Raw genomic sequence first — 25,196 nt, 5'->3', positions numbered from 1 at the left:
GTTTCCTTTATTGCCCTTCTTAAAAAGCGAAGTGATGCATGCAATTTTCCAATCAAGACAGATGACCTTTGTATCTAGGGAATTCCGAAATATTATAGTCAAGGCACATACAATGTGCTCCCCCAGGTCCTTCAACACCTTCAGATAGAAACGGTCAGGTCTTAAGGTTTGGTCACTCTTCCATGAATTTACTCATTTGTCAGTATTAATTTTGTTTAGTCCCTGTTCCTGGTCCACCACTAATTTTCTCAGGACTTCTGGGAAGAACCACAAGTAGAGGTGCAGCTTGATAATGGATCTTGGCTGAAACTGGCATTGGAATGAAGGTTTGGAATTATCACATCCACAATAGTTGACTTCAAATGGCAAGACACTGGACAATAACTCAAGAGCTTAAGACAGAGGTGTAAATCTTTAAGTGATTAAACAGATTGCACACATTAATACTGAGCTTTACTGTCGTGAGTGAATAAGGATATAAATCATTACTCGAATAACAAGACAATCCACATTACAGAGATAGCAGGAACAGCAGATGCTGGAGAATCTGAGATAGCAAGGTGTAGAGCTGGATGAACACAGCAGGCCAAGCAACATCAGAGGAGCAGGAAGGCTGACGTTTTGGGCCGAGACCCTTCTTCAGAAATGGGGGAAGGGAAGGGGGTGTTCTGAAATAAATAGGGAGAGAGGGGGAGGCGGATAGAAGATGGATAGAGGAGAAGATAGGTGGAGAGGAAACAGACAAGTCAAAGAGGTGGGGATTGAGCCAGTAAAAGTGAGTGTAGGTGGGGATTTAGGGAAAGGATAGGTCAGTCCAGGGAGGATGGACAGGTCAAGGGGGCAGGATGAGGCTAGCAGGTGGGAGGACGGGATAGCTGAGAGGAAGGACAGGTTAGGGAAGCGGGGACAAGTTGGGCTAGTTTTGGGATGCGGTAAGGGGAGGGGAGATTTTGAAGTTTGTGAAGTCCACATTGATACCATTGAGCTGCAGGGTTCCAAAGCGGAATATGAGGTGCTGTTCCTGCAACCTTCGGGTGGCATCATTGTGGCACTGCAGGAGGCCCAGGATGGACATGTCTCCTGAGGAATAGGAGGGGAAGTTGAAATGGTTCACGAATGGGAGGTGCAGTTCTTTAATGTGAGCCAAGTGCAGGTGTTCTGCAAAGCGGTCCCTGAGCCTCCACTTGGTTTCCCCGATGTAGAGGAGGCCGCAACGGGAACAGCGGATGCAGTATACCACATTGGCAGATGTGTAAGTGAACATCTGTTTGATGTGGAAAGTCTTCTTGGGACCTGGGATGGGGATGAGGGGCAATGTGTAGGGGCAGGTGTAGCACTTCCTGCGGTTGCAGGGAAAAGTGCCAGGTGTAGTGGGGCTAGAGGGGAGTGTGGAGCAGATAAAGGAGTCATGGAGAGAGTGGTCCATCTGGAAAGCAGATAAGGATGGGGAGGGAAAAATATCTTTGATGGTGGGGTCAGATTGCAGATGGCGGAAGTGTTGGAGGATGATGCATTGGATCCAGAAGTTGGCGGCGTGGTACGTGAGCACGAGGGGGATTCTGTCTTGGCAGTTATTGCAGGGAGAGGGTGTGAGGGATGAGTTGCGGGAAATGCGGGAGACACTGTCAAGGGCGTTGTCGGCCACTGAGTGGAGGCGGGGTGTGTGGAAATTGTGGTCCTTGAAAAATGAAGACATCTGAGATGTTCAGGAGTGGAATGCCTGATCCTGGAAGCAGATGTGGCGGAGGCAAAGGAATTGGGGATAGGGGATAACAAAGTGTGGAGCTGGATGAACACAGCAGGCCGAGCAGCATCTCAGGAGCACTAAAGCTGATGTTTCGGGCCTAGACCCTTCATCAGACTGGGATGGGGATGAGGGGCGATGTGTAAGGGCAGGTGTAGCACTTCCTGCGGTTGTAGGGAAAAGTGCCAGGTGTAATGGGGCTGGAGGGGAGTGTGGAGCATTATCACTGGGAATAAGGGATGGTATTTTTACAGGAAGATGGGTGGGAGGTGGGCTTGAAATGGATATCGGTTTCCAGGTGGTTGCCTGAGATGAAAACAGAGAGGTCCAGGAAGGTGTTAGTGAATTGGATGAGCTGTTCAAGCTCCTCGTGGAAGCATGAGGCAGCGCTGATACAGTCATCAATGTAACGGAGGAACAGAGGAGGTTTAGGGCCAGTGTAGGTGCGGAAGATGGATTGTTCCACGTAATCAACAAAGAGGCTGGCATAGCTTGGGCCCATGCGGGTACCCATGGCCACACTCTTTGTCTGTAGGAAGTGGAAGGAATTGAAGGAATTCTTTGATTCAGGTTTTCTCAGCAGCCTCGAAGTAAAGAATATTTTAAAATCCAGACTTGTTTCTGACCAATCGCTGTTAGCCAGGAGTTTCAGTGCCTCGGTCAATCCTTGCTCCTGTCGGGTGAATGAGTGCACTTCCAGGAATTCTTCATCATCCATTTCTGCATCTCCTTCTGGGGAATCCAAAGGGAAGCCAGGCAGTGACTGAGCTGGAACAGCAGACATGTTAGGCAGCAAAACATCAGTCTCAAAGGAAATAAAATTTTATTCAGAAGACAGCAAATGTTGGTAACTAACCAGGCCAATTTTCATCCAATCTAACTTGTTATCTACAGCCCTAGTAGTCACATGATACAACATGAGTGGAATTTTAGGCAAAACACTACAATTCATCTAAATCAAACAATTAGTCCACAACAGACCCAAACATGAGGGAAGGTCCAATATGCTGGAAGGGTTTGGAAAATACTCTAGACGCACTATTCCTCTTAAAAACACTATACCTACCACAAAGAATCACAGAATGCTTTTTAGCATGCTGATGCCATTTGGCCCATCATATTTGTGCTGGCTCTTTGCAGTTTAGCTAATCCCAAAAAATCAGCCTTTCCCTGTGACTGCAAATTTTCTCTTATCCTTCATAACCATTCACTGTATTAAAATAACATACCCATCTTGCCTTTCGTTCTTTTGTCAGTCATCATGAATTGCTGACCTCTGGCTCCTGAGTTACACCAATGAGAAAAGTTTTTATCCACTCAGTCCCCAATGTCTCTCCATTTTGAGCACCTCCATCAAACTTTCTGCTCCCTAAAGAACAGAAGCCAGCTTCTCCAGTCTATTCATGCAATTGAAGACACTCACCCTTGTTATAAATCCGCCCCGTCCCCGATGCTATCGCATGATTCCTTAAGCGTGGTGTCCAAAATGGGGCATAATATTCCAGTTGAGGCTGTACCAGTGATTTTATTTTTAAGGGGTAGATATCTCTTCCTTGCTTTGATACTTCATGCCTCTGCTCAGAGAATCCAGGATACCAAAGCTTTTTCAACTTCCCTTGCTATCTTCAATGAATGGTGCACATGCACCCCCAGGTTTTTCTACTCCTGCAATTTCAACTCCTTAACCTAGAATCTTACCATTTAGTTAATATTGCCTCTCATTTTATTCTACCAGAACGCATCACCTCACGCTTCTCAGCATTAACCTTCTCCTGCTACATGTCCACCCATTGCGCCAATCTGTAGGTGACCTCTTTATCACTGATTGTCACATCTCAAAATACTCAAGTATTTGTCAACATGCAAATTTTGGAATTGCGCCCTATTCACAACAGGTCTAGTTCATTAGTATATATCAAGACAACTAGTCGTTCTAATACCTGCGGCCTCCCAGCGCCAGGTGCAATTTGGCCCTCGGGTGACCGTCTGTGTGGAGTTTGTGCATTGTCCCTGTGCCTGCGTGGGTTTCCTCCTGATTCCCTCCCACACCCCAAAGATGTGCAGGTTAGGTGGATTGGCCATGGGAAATTGTCTGTATTGCCCAGGGATGTGCAGGGGTTACAGGGATAGGGTGGTGGGCTGGTCTGGGTGGGATGCCCTTCAGAGGTTTGGTGCGGACACAATAGGCTTAATGGCCTCTTTATGCACTATATGAGTTCCAAAATTCTATTTTGTCATGGTCAACATCAAAATCCGCAAATCTGTACTTGAATCACCTCTGAATCTTCTCGTAGCAACGTCTTGCCAATCACAATACTAAAATGTATTAATGCCATTACCTTATATGATAGGCATGGGTACACGCACAAAGGTCCAAGTCATATACTTGTAAGAAGGGAATGTTTTCCATTTTGTGTGGGTTCTATAGGTGATGCATAATCTAGTCCACCATATCAGCAATCAGGCGGCAAATAAATAATTTCGCATCATCCCTAACCCCATTCCATGGTTTATTTGAACAGGAGCTGGGAGTTACCCTACAATGTGTTACTGTCCCCAGAAAAACATGAGTTCTATTACCTCGAAAGTCAAGGGCAGCAGATACATGGGAGTACAAACTGAAAATTCCCCACCATCTGCCAAGCTTAAAACGTCTAAAACCAAGAACAACAAGGGCAGTTGGAACATTGAAAACACCACTACATGCAGGATTTTCTCTGAGTCAAGCATCACCTGACTTGGAACATAGAACTGTTCCTTCAGTATCACTAAATTGAAGTTCTGGACCTCCCTTCCCAACAACATTGTCAATGTAACTCCAACACTTGAACTGCAGCAGTTCACCGGCACCTTCGCCAGGGCAAGTGGGGAAAGGCCTTGGCAGTGGTGCTCAGATCCCATGAAAGGCTAAAAAATGAATAACTGGGCGGAGTGTAGCCTTACCTGTGGCATCCTCATATATATTCTCCCCTCTCCATCTAGCACTCCCCACAAACCTCTCACTTACTAAAACAAGCATAACGACGAGTGAATCGGCTGTGCTTAGGCACTATTCCATATTGTTCTATTTGTTTACCTGAGAAATGTCGAGATACATTGTTGGTCTGAATGATATTTGGGATGCTCGGCAGCGAAGGACGATTGATTCGTTTTCGCAATGAACTGCCATTATTGAGAGTAGAGCTAAGACTGGTCTTGCTGAATTCCCTACTGTTCAGTAACCTCAGAACTGCACAAAAAAAGAAACGCAGGCAGCCACATTGTATCTTTCTATGAACCTCATCAACAACAAATTGTATTGATATAACACACATATGACACAATATGAAAGATGCTCCACAGGACTGTAAATCAGATTAAACTGATCCCTAGCACAAACCAGGTCCGGTTACTGAATGTTTGTTCAGAGAAGTAGGACTTAAGGACCACCTTTACAAGATCAGAGATTTTCCAGAGGAGATTTTCCATAGTTCAGGGGCATGGCTGCTGGAGGCAGCCACCAGTGACAGAATGGAAGAAGTGGGAAACATACAAGAGAAGCAACTAAATTCACACAGTTTTAAGGGACACTCTCTCTCTGACTTCACCCTCCAGTTCACCAGAACCAATGTCTCTCCAAATGCACAGGGCAGTTGGAACATTGAAAACACCATTACATGCGGATTTTTCTCTGAGTCAAGCATCACCCTGACTTGGAACGTACAATTGTACCGTCAGGATCACTAAATCAAAGTCCTGGACCTCCCTTCCCAACAACACTGTCAACGTAACTCCAACACTTGAACTGCAGCAGTTCACCGGAACTCTGTCTCATTAAAAATATCTTTTCACATCAACAAATATATTGTTCTCACCATTCATAGCAGCTGTAAGTTAAGACATTTAACACATTGGAAAAACACAAGATACCTTTTCCGGTTTCTATCAATTCAAGAGGCAAGATTTCTAATGAGTTCATTGTATTTTGAGCTTGGCAACATCAATCTCGCCACATCTTTAGATGGCAGTAGTGGAGTAGGCAGCCTTCTGGCTCAGCCTTGGGTTCGCTTCTCTTATTCGTCCCTTTTCTTGTTCTTCCCTTTTTTAAAATTTTTTGAAGTCTTATTTCAACTTACCTTGTGGAGAGCAGAGGGCAGTGACGGCATTGGTGCATTGCAGCAGTTTAGGGCCCAGAGTGGAACAGTCAGTGAGCCCAGAGCAGAGCTGGACAGCTAGTTGTCAGCAGGCCCAGAGTGGAGTGGCCAGTGGGGTGGGGGCCCAGACTGCAGCCACTGGCGGTCAGCAAACTGCGGTCTAGTGGGGTCAGCCTGTTACAGATGGTGGTTAGTGGCTTGTGAGCCCATTAGAAGTTGGCCCAGCACAGGGCAGAGTGTGCGCAATGACTGCAGGCTATAGAAAGATTATAATGTCTATCTTTTAACTTTAGTTCTTTACTTTTGTAATTTACACAATGTAGAACCGTAATGTAGAACTTTTAGCTTTTTTAAAAATTTCTCTATTTTTGTATCTAATGTATTTTGGAACGTAAGATTTGTAACAAAGCACTTTGCCTAGCATTTATGGCGACATTGTACACATTGTGCTGTACTTCTGTACTTTTAGGCTCAAGTACATGTGACAATAAACCTAATTCTAATTGTCACCAATGCAATGCTTTTCTTTAAATGATTACAAAACAACAAAATGTCTCCTGTAAACATGTCGTTGAACTTAAAGCTGAGGGGTCATGAGTTCAAATGTCAAACTGGTAAATTTAAATTGCATCAATAAATCCGGTAATTTGTCTCATAGCATATCATAATGTTAAAGATTGGAGTAGCGTCTTTCCATCCTTTTCCATACCTATGGTAACATTTTAAAAAGACACATCAAATGTGGATTTTTGTGTCTGTACTATGACATATATCCACACATTCCCTTGATTTAAGGTAGATATAAGTTATTTTGCACATGGAAGTGAAAAGGTTATCGCAAATATCATCCAACAATAGTGAGGAGAGAGAGATGGTTGTGTAGTGATAACAGCTCTGGACTAGGAATTCAGAATCCTCCTGCTAACATTCAAGGTTTAAATCCCACCAGGGCAGATGGCAAAATTTGAGTTCGATTAAAATCTTAAATATAAAGCTAACCTAATGGTATCTGCTATCAGGGGGAAAAACCCACCTGGCTCATTTTAGGGAGAAGATTTGCCTGCTCCAAATTTCTCCAATAGTTTAATTACTTATCTGCTCTGGCTTACATGTGTTTCCAAACTACAGAAGTTCAGTAGACTCTTAATTGCCCTCTTGCCCTCTTTCATCTGTGGGCAACTAATGCTGACCTGGCCATCAATGCCCATATCCCATGAACAAATATCATTATTAGCTCCGAAGATAGGTCGGACAAATTTAGATCATTTACGCTAAAGTGTTGGAAGCTGGGGGGAGCGACTTGTTCGAACTATATAAAATTATAAGAGGCATGGACTAGGTGGATAGTTGGAGTCTTTTTCCTGGGTGCAACTGTCAAATACTAGGGGGCATAGGTCTAAGGTGAGGGGGCAAAAGTTCCAGGGAGCTATGCGAGGAAAGCTTTGTTTTGAAACACAGAAGACGGTAGGCGCTTGGAACACACTGCCAAAGATGATAGAAGCAGATACAATAGAAAACAATAGACAGACACATGAACAGGATGGAAATTGAGGGATACAGACAATGTGCAGGCAGATGGAATTAATTTAAAATCATCCTGGTCTGCACAGACATGGTGGGCTGAAGGGCCTGTTCCTGTGTAATGACCAATACTCTAAGAAAAGGCTTAGAGTTGTTGAGTTTAGGGCTTTGAATTTCCAAACACCCTCCTGACCCTAATCTTACCACCACCACCGCCGCCCCCACCACTAACAGCATCCCATAATTGCTGTCCTCTTCAAACCTCCCATCCCTGATAAGTTTATTTCCTCCGCCCACCCTGTGACATCTGCTTCATTACCTGGGACAGTATCCCTGTGGAGTGTGATGTCCTGCAGTTGCTCTCTCAGCTGCTGTTTTTGCTCGCTTTCCTTCCGTTGTTGTCTCTGCTCCATCTCTTCCCTCCGTTTCTGATGCATCTTCTCCTGCACTGACTTGGAGATTGTCATGTGACATAGCTGTGGAAAATTTGGGGGTGCCAGTGCGGAGGTAGAAAATAGATTTACCATTGAAGTACTGATGCTGAGAGTTTCAATTCCCACATAGAAGCAAGGGTTTGCCACACCCCAGACAGGTAGTTCTCCTATAATGCAAAAGTTGTGTTTTTGCATGACCCCACACTAAAGAAAACCACTATACCTGTATATCAGAAAGTTTGCCTTATCCAAACAGCATCCACTATCCGTCAGCCGCTTTACAGCCAATTCACATTAATGAGACATGCAAAATAGCAGAACTACCTGTATGAAATGAAAACTGTGTAACACAAGAAACATTGATGGAACAGAGTAACTGATGCACTGATTGTTTAACTGTTTATGTTCTTATAGATATTTTTAAATCAGCCTGTTCAGAGATGTTATTATATACCTGTGGAACAGGTGGGACTTGAGCCCAGGCCTCCTAGCTCAGAAGTAGGGATACTATCAATAAGCCACAAGAAACTCATTCATATGTTCAATATGGATACTACCAATCCAATTTGGATTAAAATATTGGAGGCATCAGTCTCTTTCTAAAGAGAGTTCTCTCGATGTCATGGGACCTTCTTGTCACTTAGGACATCATGATGCCAGGCAACAGTAGTTTTTTTCACTTTTTTTTGTTTTCTGCCACATTAAATGTACATGAACACATTTCTAGACAATCCTAAGCCAGTAGTGAATGGGAGTGAAAAATGAAATGAAAACTATGTCTCGCCTTTGTAACACAAACAATATCAAAAAACAACTTAAACTTTTAAGCCATACATGATCCTGGCCACCTCAAAATCCAAGTATGCAAATCGTAATATTATATCATATCATGAACCTTCATCACAGTGTGCATGTTTTATTTCAACCACTTGACTTCAGGTCCTCAGAGTATCCTTTGCTTCCCTTCTGAATATAACTGTTGGGTTTTGGGGAAATCTCAACTACTCCCTGTGCAGAGAGTTTCACTTTCAACCAAGATAACAAAGTGTAGAGCTGGATGAACACAGCAGGCCAAGCAGCATCTCAGGAGCACAAAAGCTGATGTTTCAGGCCTAGACCCTTCATCAGAGAGGGGGATGGGGAGAGGATTCTGGAATAAATAGGGAGAGAGGGGGAGGCGGACCGAAGATGGAGAGAAAAGAAGATAGGTGGAGAGGAGAGTATAGGTGGGGAGGTAGGGAGGGGATAGGTCAGTCCAGGGAAGACGGACAGGTCAAGGAGGTGGGATGAGGTTAGTAGGTAGGAAATGGAGGTGCAGCTTTGGGTGGGAGGAAGGGATGGGTGAGAGGAAGAACAGGTTAGGGAGGCAGAGACAGGCTGCTCTGGTTTTGGGATGCAGTTGGGGGAGGGGATGAACTGGGCTGGTTTTGGGATGCGGTGGGGGAAGGGGAAATTTTGAAGCTGGTGAAATCCACATTGATACCATGGGGCTGCAGGGTTCCCAAGCAGAATATGAGTTGCTGTTCCTGCAACCTTCGGGTGGCATCATTGTGGCACTACAGGAGGCCTATGATGGACAAGTCATCTAAAGAATGGGAGGCTGAGTTAAAATGGTTCGCGACTGGGAGGTGCAGTTGTTTATTGCGAACCGAGCAGAGGTGTTCTGCAAAGCGGTCCCCAAGCCTCCGCTTGGTTTCCCCAATGTAGAGGAAGCCACACCGGGTACAATGGATACAGTATACCACATTGGCAGATGTGCAGGTGAACATCTGCTTAATATGGAAAGTCATCTTGGGGCCTGGGATGGGGGTGAGGGAGGAGGTGTGGGGGCAAGTGTAGCACTTCCTGCGGTTGCAGGGGAAGGTGCCGGGTATGGTGGGGTTGGAGGGGAGTGTGGAGCGAACAAGGTAGCCCAATGGTATCAATGTGGACTTCACCAGCTTCAAAATCTCCCCTCCCCCCACTGCATCCCAAACTCAGCCCAGTTCGTCCCCTCCCCCCACTGCATCCCAAAACCAGCCCAGCCTGTCTCTGCCTCCCTAACCTGTTCTTCCTCTCACCCATCCCTTCCACCCACCTCAAGCCGCACCTCCATCTCCTACCTACTAACCTCATCCCACTCCCTTGACCTGACCGTCTTCCCTGGACTGACTTATCCCCTCCCTACCTCCCCACCTATACTCTCCTCTCCACCTATCTTCTTTTCTCTCCATCTTCGGTCCGCGTCCCCGTCTCTCCCTATTTATTCCAGAACCCTCATCCCATCCCCCTTTTCTGATGAAGGGTTTCGGCCCGAAACGTCAGCTTTTGTGCTCCTGAGATGCTGCATGGCCTGCTGTGTTCATCCAGCTTCACACTTTGTTATCTTGGATTCTCCACCATCCGCAGTTCCCATTATCTCCACTTTTAACCAGTTTTCTCAGGAAGGTAGTTCTTCTCGCTCCCATTTGGATTTATCAGGATCCATCTTGCTTCCTGGTTTTGAATTCTCCAAGGCATTTTTAGCATTGACATTACTTTACTGCCCTCCAACATCACTTTTAATGATTTGTTCAGCTATATCCAGAGATTCCTTTGTTCCCCCACTCTTTTCAAGTTTTTCTCTTATTTTGCAAGGCATGATTAATGTTTATGATTTTTCCCAATCTGGGAAGCATTGCCTGAAAAGATGTAGGAAGCAAATTCAGTAATGGCTGTACTTGAAACAGAAATGCTTGCAGGGCTACGGTTAAAGAGCAGAGGAGTGGAACTAATTGAGTTTTAACTTTTAAAGAACTGACACTGTCTGGCAGTTTGCTTCTGTGCTAATTAATGAAATGAGCAGATAAAGTTCAATGCAGAGATGTGTGAGGTAAAGCACTTTGATCAGAAGAACAGTGAAAGACAATACAAAATGGGGGTATCATTCTAAAGGGAGTGCAGGAGCACAGCAACCTGGGTGTATATGTTCACAGATCATTGAAGATAGCAGGAGACCTGGAAAGAGCAGTAACTAAAGCATACAGTGTCCTCAGCTTTATGAATAGAAGCATGGAATACAAGAGCACAGAGGTGATTTTGAACTTATACAAGAAATTTTGTTAGACCTCAGCATTTCTGGGTATCACATTATAGAAAGGATAATGAATACATTGAAAATTACGATGCCACCGTCAATACTCACTCTTTCTTCATTCTCCGTTTCTGCATCCTCCACTGATTCCTGTTTACTCACTTCTGGACCTGATTCTGCACTCAGTCTGAATGAGATGACCATAGTCTGGTTCAGTGATGGCCCTTCACTTTTGTCCTTCTTGGCTGAAAATGGTGTGCTTTGGTCTATACAATGTTCTGTTGGAGTGATGGCACAAAAGTTCAGTTCAGCCCTGTGTCACAGCCACAGTATGATCAGTGGACAGTGAATGATATGGACCATTTAACTCCTTTCTAGTTTCCTTTTGTGTTCCTAGTTAAAAATAGCCAGCAGCAAAACTTTAGTTTTAAAACCGGTACAAAGCAATTGTACGGCAATTGCTAAAAGTTACAGAATAAAAACGTGATATATCAGATAAAATGAAAGTGGCTTGTCAGAGTTCTTCCTGAAGAGCACTTTTTACAAAAGTCAAGCTTCATAGCCTTATACTGATTAAACTTGCTAATGACTCCTGTGCCAACTTTTGATGAAACTTTGTCCCACTAGGCAATAGTAAATGGTCAATGAGTATTTTTTAGGCTGAAGGAAACTTTGTAATGGAGTTGCTTTTCCTGATAAATATGAATGACCTGAATCTTGGTGTGCAGGGGACATTTTCAAAACTTTTTCAGATGACACAAAATGTGGAAGGATTGTAAATATCGAGGAGTACAGTGTGGAACTCCAAGTGTACATTGACAATTTAGTGAAACAGGTGGATAAGTGACAGAGAGAGTAGGAACTGCTGATACTGTAGAATCTGAGATAACAAGGTGTAGAGCTGGATGAACATAGCAGGCCAAGCAGCATCAGGGGAGCAGGAAGGCTGATGTTTTGGGCCTAGACCCTTCAGAAAAGTGACAGATGAGGTTCAATGCAATGAAGTGTGAGGGGATGCACTTTGATTGGAAGAATATTGAAAGACAGTGTAAAAGGGAGGTGTAATTCTAAAGGGCGTGCAGGAACAGATAGACCTGGGTGTATTGGCAGGGTTTTCATTTTACAGAATGTGCTCACTGTAAAGGTTTACAGCTTTGAGTTTAGTTTCACTTTAATGGTGCGAATGGTAACATTTATGGAGACTGGTGTAAACGTCAGTGGCAATGCAGGATTTGTAAGCATGTAGCCTGCTACACCAATCCCAATTTATAGCATTTCACTTTATTCACGTTTTGACATGAGGGCACAGTAACAATTCTTGTGCTAAAGTCAAAATGCGTTCTCTCTCACTTCATCTGTCGGAGGCTATTTCTGTAATTGATTTTTCCATTCACCTAATAGAGCGTGGTATATCCAATAAGTCATCTTCAGACACTACAGGTCCCCATTGTCCTGTCAATAGAGGAGTGTTACTCCTTTTAGTTTTCAAGCATTAAGTGGATGTAGATTATTGCTTTGAGAATGATCAATGCATAAATAATGGATAGAATTTCTAATACATCTTTGCAGCACAGATCAATGGTCAACCAAAGGATTTGGTTACATTTTGAAAGCTTTCCATTTTTAATGCAGTCAAAAAGCACTAATCCTGCAAACAATGGCATAAGATGTTCGGTCAGGGTGGCTAAATCTAAATATCGAAAAAGTACGCGTTGTGGATAACCACAAGCACCACAAGTCCACAGCAAAAGGAAATGAACTGCATTCAAAGGGTTGTAGAGAGTTGAATCACTGAGAAAAGATGTGCAGAACAAAGCAAGGAGATGGTAAATGAATTCTCAGAAAGAAGCAACAGGGACAATGAACAGGAGAAAGAAGCAAAGTATCTGTAACCTTGATGATGACGATCAGTATGAGAACACAATAGATATGGGAACCATACAATTGCAAGAAATGTAGCAGATCCCATAGTAAAAAATTCTCAGTAAACCATTACAAGAAGGTGACAGTGAGGGTTGAAAGTAGAACACCTAGTGAAAAGCTGTCTCTGTTTTGATGCAAAGGAGCTCTGATGAGAATGCCCACAAAGTATTTTGATGTGACTTCTATATACTTTGGAGATTGAGTATTATATCACTATTGGTCCACCGATGAAAACAATGGTTATCAAGGCCACTATTTTTTAATTTTTTTTAAATGGAGGACTGGAAATGAAAAAGGGCTGTTTTACAAAAAGGGCTTGACAGTGTTGTTGCATGGTCTGAAAGCAAGTAATTTGATATTCGGTGTCAACTTTGTTTGCACAGCTAAGGGTTACAGCTTGTGTTTACAGATGAACTGGAGCTAAATGGAGCCAGTATGATGATTCTTCAAAATCCTGAAGAACCTGTGCTTTCTAGAAAAACATCATGCCAGACTGAAAATGTTAACTCTGCTTCTCTTTCCACAGATGCTGCCTGACCTGCTGAGTTCCTCCAATATATTCTCTGCTTTTGTTTCAGATTTCCAGCATCCGCAGTGTTTATTTTCCTTTTAGCCAATTATGCAATTAGTTTCTGGGTATCTCAGTAGTTTAGGATGGAGAGACAGTTTCAGACCACAACCATCTCGGAAACTCTCTCTCTACATTGCAGTAAGCCAGTTTAAGCCTGAACAAAACCAGTTTATCTTTCCTTCAGCAGTTTCTGAAACTTGTGACTTTTAATTAATACATCAGAGATATTCTATAAGTGAACCAGCCACCTGTACCTCTTGCAGATCAGTGGAAGTATCCCAAGAAGCAGCATTCTGACCATCATAAGAACCATTTCATCAGATCCCATGAAAAATGAAGGAGGACATAATTGCTCCAGAGCGAGTCCACAAGAATTTAAAAGAATGTTGTCAGGGCTTGAAAATTTCTGAGATAAGATTGGATTAGCTAGACTTGGTTTCCTTAGAACAGAGGAGGCTTATAGATGACATAATTGACAAAATAATGAGACATTTAGACAGAGTAGGCAGGAAAGATTTGTTCCTCTAGTGTAGAGATCAAATACTGAGGGTACAAATTTAAGCTGATTGGCAGAAGGATTAGAGAGGGGTACTGAAAATAAAACCTTTTCCCCTAAAGGATGGTCTGTGTGTAAAGATTCACTGCTTAGTCAGGTAGGAGGCAGAAACTCTCAAATCATCTAAAAAGGTACCTGAATCCATATCTGAATCATTGTGACCTGCAAGGGTATGGACCTTGCACTGGTAGGTGGGATTAGAACCTGTGACTCGCTTGAATGGAAAGCTAGGGAGCTTGGTTAGTGTGGGAATTCGGTGAAGTGAGGGAAGGTGGCATATCTTCTTTTGGAATGGACCAGTTCAGCTACTAGGGAGCAGGCTGCATGTTCAGTTTCAAAACAAAATGGAAAAGCAACACTATGAATCGAGTAAGCTGATCAGTGCTGGGTGGTTCCCATTAGACACTGTGTAAACAATCCACTTGAGGACACCTAGTTATAGTTCTTCTTCTGTAATTGAGCGAGTAGTAAATCTTTAATATAGGTATCTAATGCAGCTACCAGTTTAATTATTGGGAGGGTAAAATTTTCCATTGTAAGTTGGATCAGCATTTGTAAAAACAGCCAGAGTTTAGTTAAAAATAGCTATTAATTTCACACGACTGATTAAATTAATGAATTACATTTATCCATTTAGTACCATTCTCTAATAGGACAAGTATTGTCCTGTACTTGTAGAACGTGGAAACGTCTGAAGCAGAGGTGACTCAGGAAAAACTTATCAGTAGGAAATGTTTAAAATTGCCGGATCTCTGACTCAACGATTTTTGAATTGGAGGCTGAATTGAAGTCATTACAAAGTACCAGAGAAAGGGAGAAATATCTGGACACTTTGTTCCAGAAAACAATCACAATCCATAGGACAGGGAGGTCCAATTCCACCCGTAGCAAGGGGATGGAGTGTGCAACCAGAGTACGACAGATAAGCTGTTGAAGAATACTGTAGAACAGAAGCTTGGAATTACCTAACAAATTTGAGGTATTTAAATGCGTGGATGAAAGCAAGCTCTAAGGTGAAAGAGCAGAGTAATCAGAGTAGCATGATTCAGGATTCTTGTTTTAAGTGAGGGGAGAGTATTAGAGGTTAGTTAGTGAGAGGGATAGCTCTGGCTCTGCACAGCAAAGAGCAGGTGTCCAGAAGGCTATGTTGTCTATCCAGTGCCAGGTTTCAGGAAATCTGAACACAATCCAAAATGGAAGAAGGATCGAATTGACATTGTCGTTGGTACCTGCATAGACAATGGTCGTGTTTCACCTCACTGGAGTACCAGCTAGAAATCAAACCCAGATATTCTCAGAGCCATCACAACACTGAAAGCTTTTATTAAAGTTCACAAAACCCTCCAATTTACCTGACATTTAGACTTGGGTTGGCCAAAAGCACAGACCAGGTTTCTGTGCTTAATGAGAATTAAAATATATTATTAATTCCAGGTATTTAGTTTGTGCTACAAACAATTATGAACCATTAATATGTAAATACTAACTAAAACTCTGATCCCCTTATAAAACCACCCCTACACACACACACACACACACACACACGCAGACTCGGAGACACCCGCAGATGGAAAAAAAAATGGGAAAAAACAGGAAAAGCATTTCAACACTCCTGCCCACATGACTCATTGAGATATACCTTCTGGCTTCCATGGCCTGCAATTACTCGATCTTCCTTCTCTGGGAACTTTCTCTTGCTTTGCAGGAGGCACACTGCAATGATTTGGAGGGTTAAGGAGGAAAGATATCCATTGGTTTAGCCTGGTTTCCACCAGGACTTTAAGCAATACCCTGACATACGTCGGAGAGCAAAGTTTGATAGAGTGGTGTGCAGGGGACATTTTCAAAACTTTTTCAGATGACACAAAATGTGGAAGGATTGTAAATATCGAGGAGTACAGTGTGGAACTCCAAGTGTACATTGACAATTTAGTGAATACTGACACCCAGCCTTTCAACCAGAGGATTATTTGTTGGATCTATACACACGGTCACAACTTGCCCGTCACACGCAGTATAGTAGATCATAAGGAAGCTGCAGAATTTTGGCATTTTTTGCTGAAGGAATAAAATATAAAAGTAGGGAAGTCTTGCTGAAACTGTACAATGCATTAATGAGACTGCATCCAGAGTATTGCGCGCAGTTTTCGTAGCCTACTTGAAGGAGGACATAAGCATTCAGAAGAGATTCACTAGATTGATTCCAGAGATAAGAAACTTGGTTTAACAAGAGAGATTGAGTGGTTTAGGCCTATCCCTTCTGGAATTTAGAAGAATGAGAGGAGATCAAGTTGTGGAGTACAAGATGCTAAAAAAAAGATTGACAATAACAACACAGGAAATATGTTTCCTCTAATTTTAAATTTAAGAAGGAAAATAGATAGTTTTTTAATCAAAGAGTTATGGAGAATGTGCAGAAAAGTAGAGTTGAGGCCAAAATGAGATCAGCCACCTTCTGTCTGTGCTTTACGCAGACGGCATGCAATGTCAGCCAATATGGCAGTAAAAATGGAAAGCCAACCTGTTCAGTACTGCAAAAGCCTGGTATTCGACAGAAATGTAGAGCTTACCAGTGTCCTGATGGGTTGTGGATTGAGGAATGCATGTGCCTTCCCTCATTGCCATTCCTCCAGTTATCGGGGCAGATTTCACTCGGTTCCTGCTCTGCTTAGCCTCCTTCAGTTGTGTGCTGCAGTCAGCTGTAACGGAAACTAGAATTAAAAGTAATTTCTCTTCCTGAGCCAATATGTTAAAGGGTCAAACTCCAACACGCTTCAATATTTAAGTTGGGATGATAGGATAAACACAGAATCATAGAAGATAAAAGCAGCAGGTAGCCATTTGGCCCTTCGAGCCTGCTCCATCTTTCATCACGATCATGGCTGATCATTCAACTCAATAGCCTCATCCTGCTTTCTCCCCATAACTTTCGATCCCATTCACTCCAACTGCTGTATCTTGAATACATTCAACATTTTGGTATCAACTACTTCCCGTGGTAATGAGTTACGTAGGCTCACCACTCAGTGAAGAAATGTCTCATCTCCATCCTAAATAACCTACCACGAATCCTGAGACTGTGACCCCTGGTTCTGGACACACCCACCCTGCATCTACCCTTTCTAGTCCTGTTGGAATGTTATAAGCCTCTATTAGATACCCCCTCATTTGTCTGAACTCCACCGGAAACAATCCTAACCTAGTTAATCTGTTGTCATACATCAGGCCCACCCATGCCAGGCATCAGCCTGGTAAGCCTTCACTGCACTCCCTCGAGAGTAAGAGCATCCTTCTTCAAAGAAGGAGACCAAAACTGCACACAATATTCCAGGTGTGGTCTCACCAAGGCCCTGCAGAACTGCAACAACACATCCCTGCTCCTGTACTCAAAACCTCTCGCAATGAAGGCCAACATTCTATTGGCTGCCTTTACCACCTGCTGCACCTGCATGCTTACCTTCAGCGACTGATGCACAAGGGCACCCAGGTCCCACTGCACAATCCCCTCTCCTAATTTACAGCCATTCAGATAGTAATCTGCCTTCTTGTTTTTGCTTCTGGAGTGAATAACCTCACATTTACCCAAATTTTCTGCATCTGCCACTGATTTGCTCACTTACCCAACCTGTCAAGATCATGCTGAAGGATCTCAGCATCCTTGTCACAGTTCACCCTGCCACCCAACTTGGTATCATCTGCAAACTTGGAGGTGTTACATTTTGTTCCCTCATCCAAATCATTAATACACATTGTGAATAAGGCAGTCACAGTATGCTCTAATGACTTAGCATCAGCATACAATGTCACTGAGCTACACCAAACTCTGTGTAACCAGTCTCCTGGTTTTGTTATTAGTGACTAGCTGGTCAAGGTCTACTTAGGCTGTTAAGGCGGTGTGTCGTTTAAGATGGTTCAATTGCCCCTTGAAAACACTTGGCAGAGAGATTTAAGTTGGCCAGTCTTGAAAATATCTGCAAATCCCTGGTTGCCCTCTGAGGCTGTCAAAATCTTGGAACAGAAAATTATTTCTCACTTCTAGTTGATACTAAGCATTTAAGGATGGGAGTGACCTTGCGGTAAAGTCATTGGGCTTGTAATGTAGAACACATGTTCTGGGTCATGTGTTCAAACACCACTATGGAAAATTGTGAAATTTGGTTTCAATTAAAAATCCCCAATTTAAAAACTAGTTGGAGAGCAACCATGTAACTATTGCCAATTGTCATAAAAACCCATCTCATTCATCATTATCCTTTAGAGAAGGAAATCTGCCATCCTAACCTTCTCTGGCCAACGTATCATTCCAGACCCACAGCTATGTTGTTGACTTTTAACTGCACTCTTGTCTGTTTTGGGCTGAACACTGCCCTAGCCAGCAATACCCACACCCCATGAACAAATTTTATAAAATGCATGTGCACTGGATACAAGTGTTTGCAATACAGGTAAATTAATTGTTTATGCTTCAGATGCATAAAGCCTTCCTTTGATTGTTTATACCTGAATAGGAAAGAAAAATGGGCAATTTCTCAAATGACATAATGTGCCCAATATGAGCGGCCGGCCCAGAATGTCACTTTACACCCAAGTGACAAATGAAATTATGATATTTTGGCCACTGAAAAAACATGGAGGAGCTCTCAATGTGTGAGTGCCTACTTCCCTTCTCAGGCTCTGTGCTGAAGCAGCAGTTCTGGGGGAGTTAGGAACAGGAGGACAACACCAGTGGAAGTCTCTCACTCAGAGGGCTGTGGTTGCAAATTTGACAAGTATGTTCAGGGTGGGATTAACACAAGAGTTTTGAATTAAGCAATGTGAGAATAGGGAAGCAAAGTTTACATGAGGTAGACGATCAGTCATGAAAATATTGAATGGCAGGGGGTGCGTACCATATCCTGTTCCTGTGTTCTCATGTCAAAATGCAAATGAAGGTCAGGAATCTTACCTGGAAGCTGTGTCTCCTGGTCTTCAGAGTCTGAACACAATCCTTGTGTGACTGATTCCCTCTTCAAAGGAGTCCTTACAAGAACCAAACACAAGAAATTTACTCAAATGTGTTTGTGTTAAAAACATAAATATGCAAAGGTGGTAATAAAGAAAACATGGTGGAGGACTAAAGATATTTAGTTTTGGAACGATTAGCTAGATAGCATTAGATTAGATAGATGGTTAGATAGCACTTAAATAAATTTTAGTTCCAAAGAGTGATTGGACTCAAAAATATTAACCATTTCTTGCCACAAACTCTGACAGACCTGAGTTTCTCCAGCACTTTGTTTTTATTTCAAACTTCCAGTATCCACAATATTTTGCTTTTCAGCGAGGTTTTAGTGGGTGGAGCAAACAGCATGTCCATCCAAGTTTCTCACCCATTCAATTTGATCCTGGTCTCTTTTCATCTGGGGAAGAAACTGTTCCCCTTGATAGAGTAGTCAAGAATGACAGGACACTGACTTAAACGATTGACAATGGAATCAAAGACAACACGAGGAAAACTCTTTTTAAACAATGAGTTGTTAGGATTTGGAATGCATTGCCTGACAGTGTAGGGGTGGCAAATTCAATTCTGGCTTTCAGAAGGGAATTGAATACTTACCCGAGAAAATAATTTGGAAGAGACATAGGAAAAGCCAGGGGGAGTGGGACTAGTAGAATGGCACTTCCCACTCTGGCAGCTTCGACTGAGTCTGAATACCATCAAGTCTCTAGTGTTGTGTGGCAGAGCTATGTATGACTAATACACCTAAGTACATGTCATTCCAATATTTGCATTACAGCAGCTGACTATGAGCTATGAATCATGTCCAGTCCCAAAACACTGCTTTGGGGGTGAATTGTGACAGGTAGCCCATTCCCTAAAGGTATTCCTCACCTTGATGAGCACAAATATCGACCGGTAGAAAGGAAATGTGAAAAATGATTCTGGATAGTTTGCAAGTCATTCACACCGAGTTTACAGGGGATAGGACATGCATGCACAATATACAGAGCAACAGGAAGCCCTAAATGAAATTAATATGCAGACAGTTGGTCCCCAGTCTCTTACACAATGGCATGAAGGCTTTGTGTCCTGTTGTCCAGCTGCAGAGATCTGAAAGATAGTGGCTGGAAGTTGATCTCATCGGAACTTGGCAACTTCAAAGATGACTGAGATAAACTGGCACCCAGCAATTTTCGCTTCTTCTCAGCGCTGCTCCGCAGTTGCTGAAGGGAGATCTTAATCTGGGAAAAGAACAGAGGCTAATGGACACCCAGACAACAGGACAGCAAATCAAGTGACGGGCTCAGGATGGCGTATATACGAATAATGAATACCTGGCAGCGACTACTGACTGGAATCTAATTCCAATTACCTCTTCAGGAACTATTACAGATACAGCATGCCCCTCTCCGGCTTCCATAGGTGAACATCCTGGGAACTTGCCAACAGGACCTTCTTCATTCTTATCTTTTGAGGGAAGGTCATTATCGTAGGCCTCATTAGCTTCAGAGTTGGTCTTCACCTCGATAGGTGGGATGGGCTCTGTGGCATTCAGGACTCGCTGCGAAGCAGGCCGGGACAGAGGGGGCTTCAAGGGATGTACTGTCTCGAATGAACCTAACAGAGAGACACCAAGACTGATCATTCAACATGATGTTAATTCCCAGCTTCCAAAGGAAGCAATCATATGACTCCTATCTGTGTTGCACTGGAATATTCTGGAAATTTGAGCAGTTTTTCCACACCTCTTTGTAAGATGGAGCCATTAACCATTAAAACTTTCAATTGGCTAAATCATCCTGAAAAACTAACAGCCTCTTAATATTGTACAACATTAATCATGTGCAAATTAACCAACGAATTTACGGGTCTACAGCGGCCCGAATTTAAAATCCTCACCCTTATTTATTTATTCACTCTTTTTTATGAGCCTGCTCCAAGGGGGTTTTCGCACTCGGCCAGTTTCCTCCAACTCCTTCTCCCCCCTGAGCAGCATGTAATGCACAGTACCTCACCCCTTATTTATACCAAACCTACAGTATGGAAACAGTGCATTTGGCTCAACAAGTCCACACAGATCCCTGAAAAGACTTACCCCCTACCCTCTGTTTGTAACCCTGCTTTTCGCCACATTACCAAAAGGATGTGGATGCTTTGGAGATGGTGCAAAGGAGGTTCATCAGGATGTTGCCTGCTATGGAGCTATGAAAAGAAGTTGAGTAGATTAGGATTATTTTCATTAGAAAGATGAAGATTGAGGGGGGACCTGATTGAGGTCTACAAAATCATGAGGGGTATAGACAGGATGGATAGCAAGAAGCTTTTTCCCCAGAGTGGGGAACTCAATTAATAGGGGTCATGAGTTCAAAGTGAGAGGAGGAAAGTTTAAGGGAGATATGCGTGGAAAGTTCTTTACACAGAGGGTGGTGGGTGCCTGGAACGCGTTGCCAGCGGAGGTGGTAGACGCAGACATGTTAGTGTCTTTTAAGATATATTTGGTCAGGTACATGGATGGGTGGGGAGCAAATGGACACAGACCGTTAGAAAATAGATGACAGGTTAGACAGAGGATCTTGATCGGCGCAGGCTTGGAGGGCCGAAGGGCCTGTTCCTGTGCTGTAATTTTCTTTGTTCTTTGTTCTTTATCTTCAATTTCCTCCACTCCTTATCTCTCTGATCACTTCTAGTCTCAAGACCATGCAGGATATATGAGCTTATCCATTACTGGCCTCTTGAATATTTAACCCTGCCATCATTCACAGAATCATTGACTTGAATCCTCACAGTGTGGGAGCAGGCCATTCTGTGCATTGAATCCACACCAACCCTCCAAAGAGCATCCCATCCAGACCAACCCCATTCCTGTAACCCTGCATCTCCCATGGCTAACCCACCTAGTCTACACACCCTTGGGCACTGTGGGCAATTTAGCACATCCAATCCAGCTAACCTGCATATCTTTGGACTGTGGGAGGAAACTGGAGCACCCGACATATACCCACGCAAACACGGGGAGAATGTGCAAACTCCACACAGGCCGTCGCCTGAGGCTGGAATCAGACCGGGTCCTTGTCACTGTGAGGCAGCAGTGCTAACCGTTGAGCCACCGTATGGTCCCATGGGTGGCCACGTCATCAGCTGCCGAGAACCGAGTATCCAGTATTCCCTTTCAAAACATTCCACCCGCCTCTCTCCTTTTAAACACAGATTTAAACTTCTCTACTGTGCTAAACAAGTATCTGATTTATGTGTCTTAGCATGAAATCTTGTTTGGTTATTCTGTTGTGATCTGTCCTGCTTTCCCCATCACCGTGGCGAGACGGTATCATGTCATTTACACACTCACTGCACAAAAATATTCTCTCTCATTATCTCCCCAGTATCTCTTACCCACAATTAAATCTGTGTTCCCCGGACTGCCTTCTTGAAAAGTGTCATATGTCTCAACACCATGGACTGGTCCCTGGAACTTGCCTCATTAAATATCTTTCTTCCACGAGCTTCAGTCAGTTAATTTGCTCCCCACATTTAACTTTTGCTGTAACACCCCAACTCTGCCGCTTGTTTCTGGCCGATTTCTCAGCAGCAGTGTACCATAGAGGGCACCAGGGCAAATGTCTTTGCTTTGTAGTGGGGTCATTTCCACCTGGGAGGGCAGGCTGAGCCACAGTCAAACATCCCACTTCAAAGACAGTGCCACTAACCAGCACAGCTCTCCTGCAACATTCCCCAGGAGAGATGTCGGAGATTCCCTGCTCAAGTACCCAGATCAGGACTCAAACCTCCTAACCAGTAGCTGAATGGGCTTTCTAGCCTCAAATAATGCTGATCTTGCTAACATTGATCTCACCCAGCGCACGCCCTGTGCATTGTAACCTGTATGCCTCCAAGTCTTTTTGACCTGTACATCCCTGCTTACGATGATCTGCCTGTACTGCTCATAAACAAAGCTTTTCACTGTGATACATGTGACAATAAATTATATAAGGTTCTGCACTGTGACAGTCAACTGCAGCAAACAGCCGTCCAATGACCTAGTCCCATTCCATAGCACCAGAATGGGAAATGCTTGACTGGAGGCCAATGACTTCAGCCACGCACAGTAGCCAATGTGGCCTTGGGCCATGTTTGGTAGTTGCTGGAGCGTTAAGGTCCTGAGAAGAATTTAAGGTCGCACTTTGCTAAGGAGCCTGTGCTACTTTCCCATAAAAGTACTTGCGCAGCCAGCAAAGAAAATCAAAAAGCAAAGCAAGCACCAGCATCACGTTCTGGTTGTATTCAGGGAGGGTTTGCGAGGGAAGCAATGCAGGTTCCGGTAAATGGACAGAGAAATTAAACACACCCTCTCTGCTGAAATCAACGTGGCCACTTCCTAAGGCTTCTGCCCCCAAACCCCAACCACCCTCCAATTAACTTCAACAACTCAGTGAAAAGATTCCGAAAAGAAACTCCCTTTAAAGATACAGACTCACAAATGTGTTACACCATTACATGGTGCAAAATGTTGAGGGTAAATGGTGGGGAAAGTTTGAGATTGATGAGAATGTACATCTAGTTGGCAGAGAAAATGAGAGAGAGAGAGGGAGAGGGGGAGAGAGGGAGAGGGGGAGAGGGGGAGAGGGGGAGAGGGGGAGAGAGGGAGAGAGGGAGAGAGGGAGAGAGGGAGAGAGGGAGAGAGGGAGAGAGGGAGAGAGGGAGAGAGGGAGAGAGAGAGAGAGAGAGAGAGAGAGAGAGAGAGAGAGAGAGAGAGAGAGAGAGAGAGAACTTGCATTGACGAAAGGCTGCTGAATGCATCTCTTTCACAGCCAAAGCTATATATTTGTAGAAAATACAGCAAGTTCCCACAAATAACTGTGCTGTGCTATACTTTTCTATGTTCTATAACAGTAACTGTGTTTTTGTCTTCTTCGTAAAAATAAGGACTTCTATCAATAATTTGCACAACCTAAAATAAAAACTTTTCAAATTTGGTTTTTAATTTGTTCAGGATATGGGCATTGCTGACCAGAGTTTATTCGACTTTGAGAATGAAATGGTGACCTAACATTGTTAACCTCAGTAACCCATGTGTTGTAGGTAAACCAAAAGTGCTGTTGGGGAGGAAGGGGCTTTGACCCAGCAACGGTGAAAGAGCATCAATATTTTTCCACATCGGCTCATGGATTTGGAAGGTCTTGTCTAAGGAGCCTTGGTGAGTTGCGGCAGTGCATCTTATAGATGTTTGCAGATGTGGCGCCAATCGGGTAAGCTTTATCCTGGATGGTGCCGAGCTTCTTGAGCTTTGTCGGAGTTGCATTCATTCATCTAAATGGGAAGAGTTCCCTCAGACTCCTGACTTGTGCCTTGTCAATAGTGACCAGGCTTTGGGAATCAGGAGGTCAATTACTTGCAGCATGGTCAAACAGTCCCTGGAGGATACGGCCCTACAAATATCCCCATCCTCAATAATGGGGAAGTCCAGTACATCAGTGCACAAGATAAACATTCACATCAATCTTCAGTCGGAAGTGCCACATAAACTGATGGAGGATACCATCAACACTGCAACCAAGCAGCACTTCATCAGCAACAATGTTTTCACTGACACCCAGTTCGGGTTCTGCCTGGGCCACTCAGCACTTCTTTAAAAATTCATTTACTGATGAGTGTGTCGCTGGCCAGGCAGCATTTGTTGCCCATCCCTAATTGCCCAGAGGGCAGTTCAAGGGTCAGCCACATCGCTGTGGGTCTGGAATCACATGTAGGCCAGGCCAGGTAAGGATGGCAGTTTCCTTCCTTAAGGACATCAATGAACCAGACGGGTTTTTCACAGCAATCGACAATGGATTCATGGTCACCATTAGATTCTTAATTCCAGATTCCTTATTGAATTCAAGTCCCACCATCTGCCATGGCAGGATTCGAACCCGGGTCTCCAGAACATTAGAGATAATGGATTCTCCAGCATCTGCAGTTCCCAAGATAACAAAACATGGGGCTGGATGAACACAGCAGGCCAAGCAGCATCTTAGGAGCACAAAAGCTGGCATTCGGGCCTAGACCCTTCATCAGAGGGTCTAGGCCCGAAACATCAGCTTTTGTGCTCCTAAGATGCTGCTTGGCCTGCTGTGTTCATCCAGCCCAACACTTTGTTATCTCCAGAATGTTAGCCAGGTCTCTGGGTTACCAGACTAGCAATAATCCCACTAAGGCCATCGCCTCCTCTATGTGCTGTCCTGAGCATCTTACAGCCTTGGTTCAAATGTGGACAAAAAAGTCGAGATGAAGCACACTTCCTTACC

At 43.7% G+C, this 25,196-nt stretch overlaps 1 protein-coding gene across 3 annotated transcripts in view; it reads right to left on the bottom strand.

Moving 5' to 3' along the window:
• The window catches only part of LOC125452282 (TOG array regulator of axonemal microtubules protein 2-like), an 88,284-nt gene that overhangs the window by 32,980 nt on the left and 30,108 nt on the right, over nt 1–25,196 (bottom strand). For 2 of the 3 annotated variants that reach the window (XR_007247520.2, XM_048530505.2), the window contains exons 5-12: nt 20,288–20,532; nt 19,981–20,156; nt 18,880–18,953; nt 16,505–16,633; nt 10,996–11,162; nt 7,718–7,874; nt 4,821–4,973; nt 2,371–2,512 (exon numbers count right to left, since the gene is read on the bottom strand). Coding sequence is in view for 2 of the 3 variants with exons in the window: in XM_048530505.2 (XP_048386462.1) it covers nt 2,371–2,512; nt 4,821–4,973; nt 7,718–7,874; nt 10,996–11,162; nt 16,505–16,633; nt 18,880–18,953; nt 19,981–20,156; nt 20,288–20,532 (1,243 nt within the window). In the remaining variant the exon portion in view is untranslated. The remainder of the gene's footprint in view (nt 1–2,370; nt 2,513–4,820; nt 4,974–7,717; nt 7,875–10,995; nt 11,163–16,504; nt 16,634–18,879; nt 18,954–19,980; nt 20,157–20,287; nt 20,533–25,196) is intronic. The other variant, XM_048530510.2, reaches the window with a different exon arrangement.

The sequence above is a fragment of the Stegostoma tigrinum genome, chromosome 4 (assembly GCF_030684315.1).
Source record: "Stegostoma tigrinum isolate sSteTig4 chromosome 4, sSteTig4.hap1, whole genome shotgun sequence".
Classification (NCBI taxonomy): Eukaryota; Metazoa; Chordata; class Chondrichthyes; order Orectolobiformes; family Stegostomatidae; genus Stegostoma; species Stegostoma tigrinum.
The sequence above is the reverse complement of the archived record's forward strand: the minus strand, read 5'-3'. Positions and strand labels throughout refer to the sequence as shown.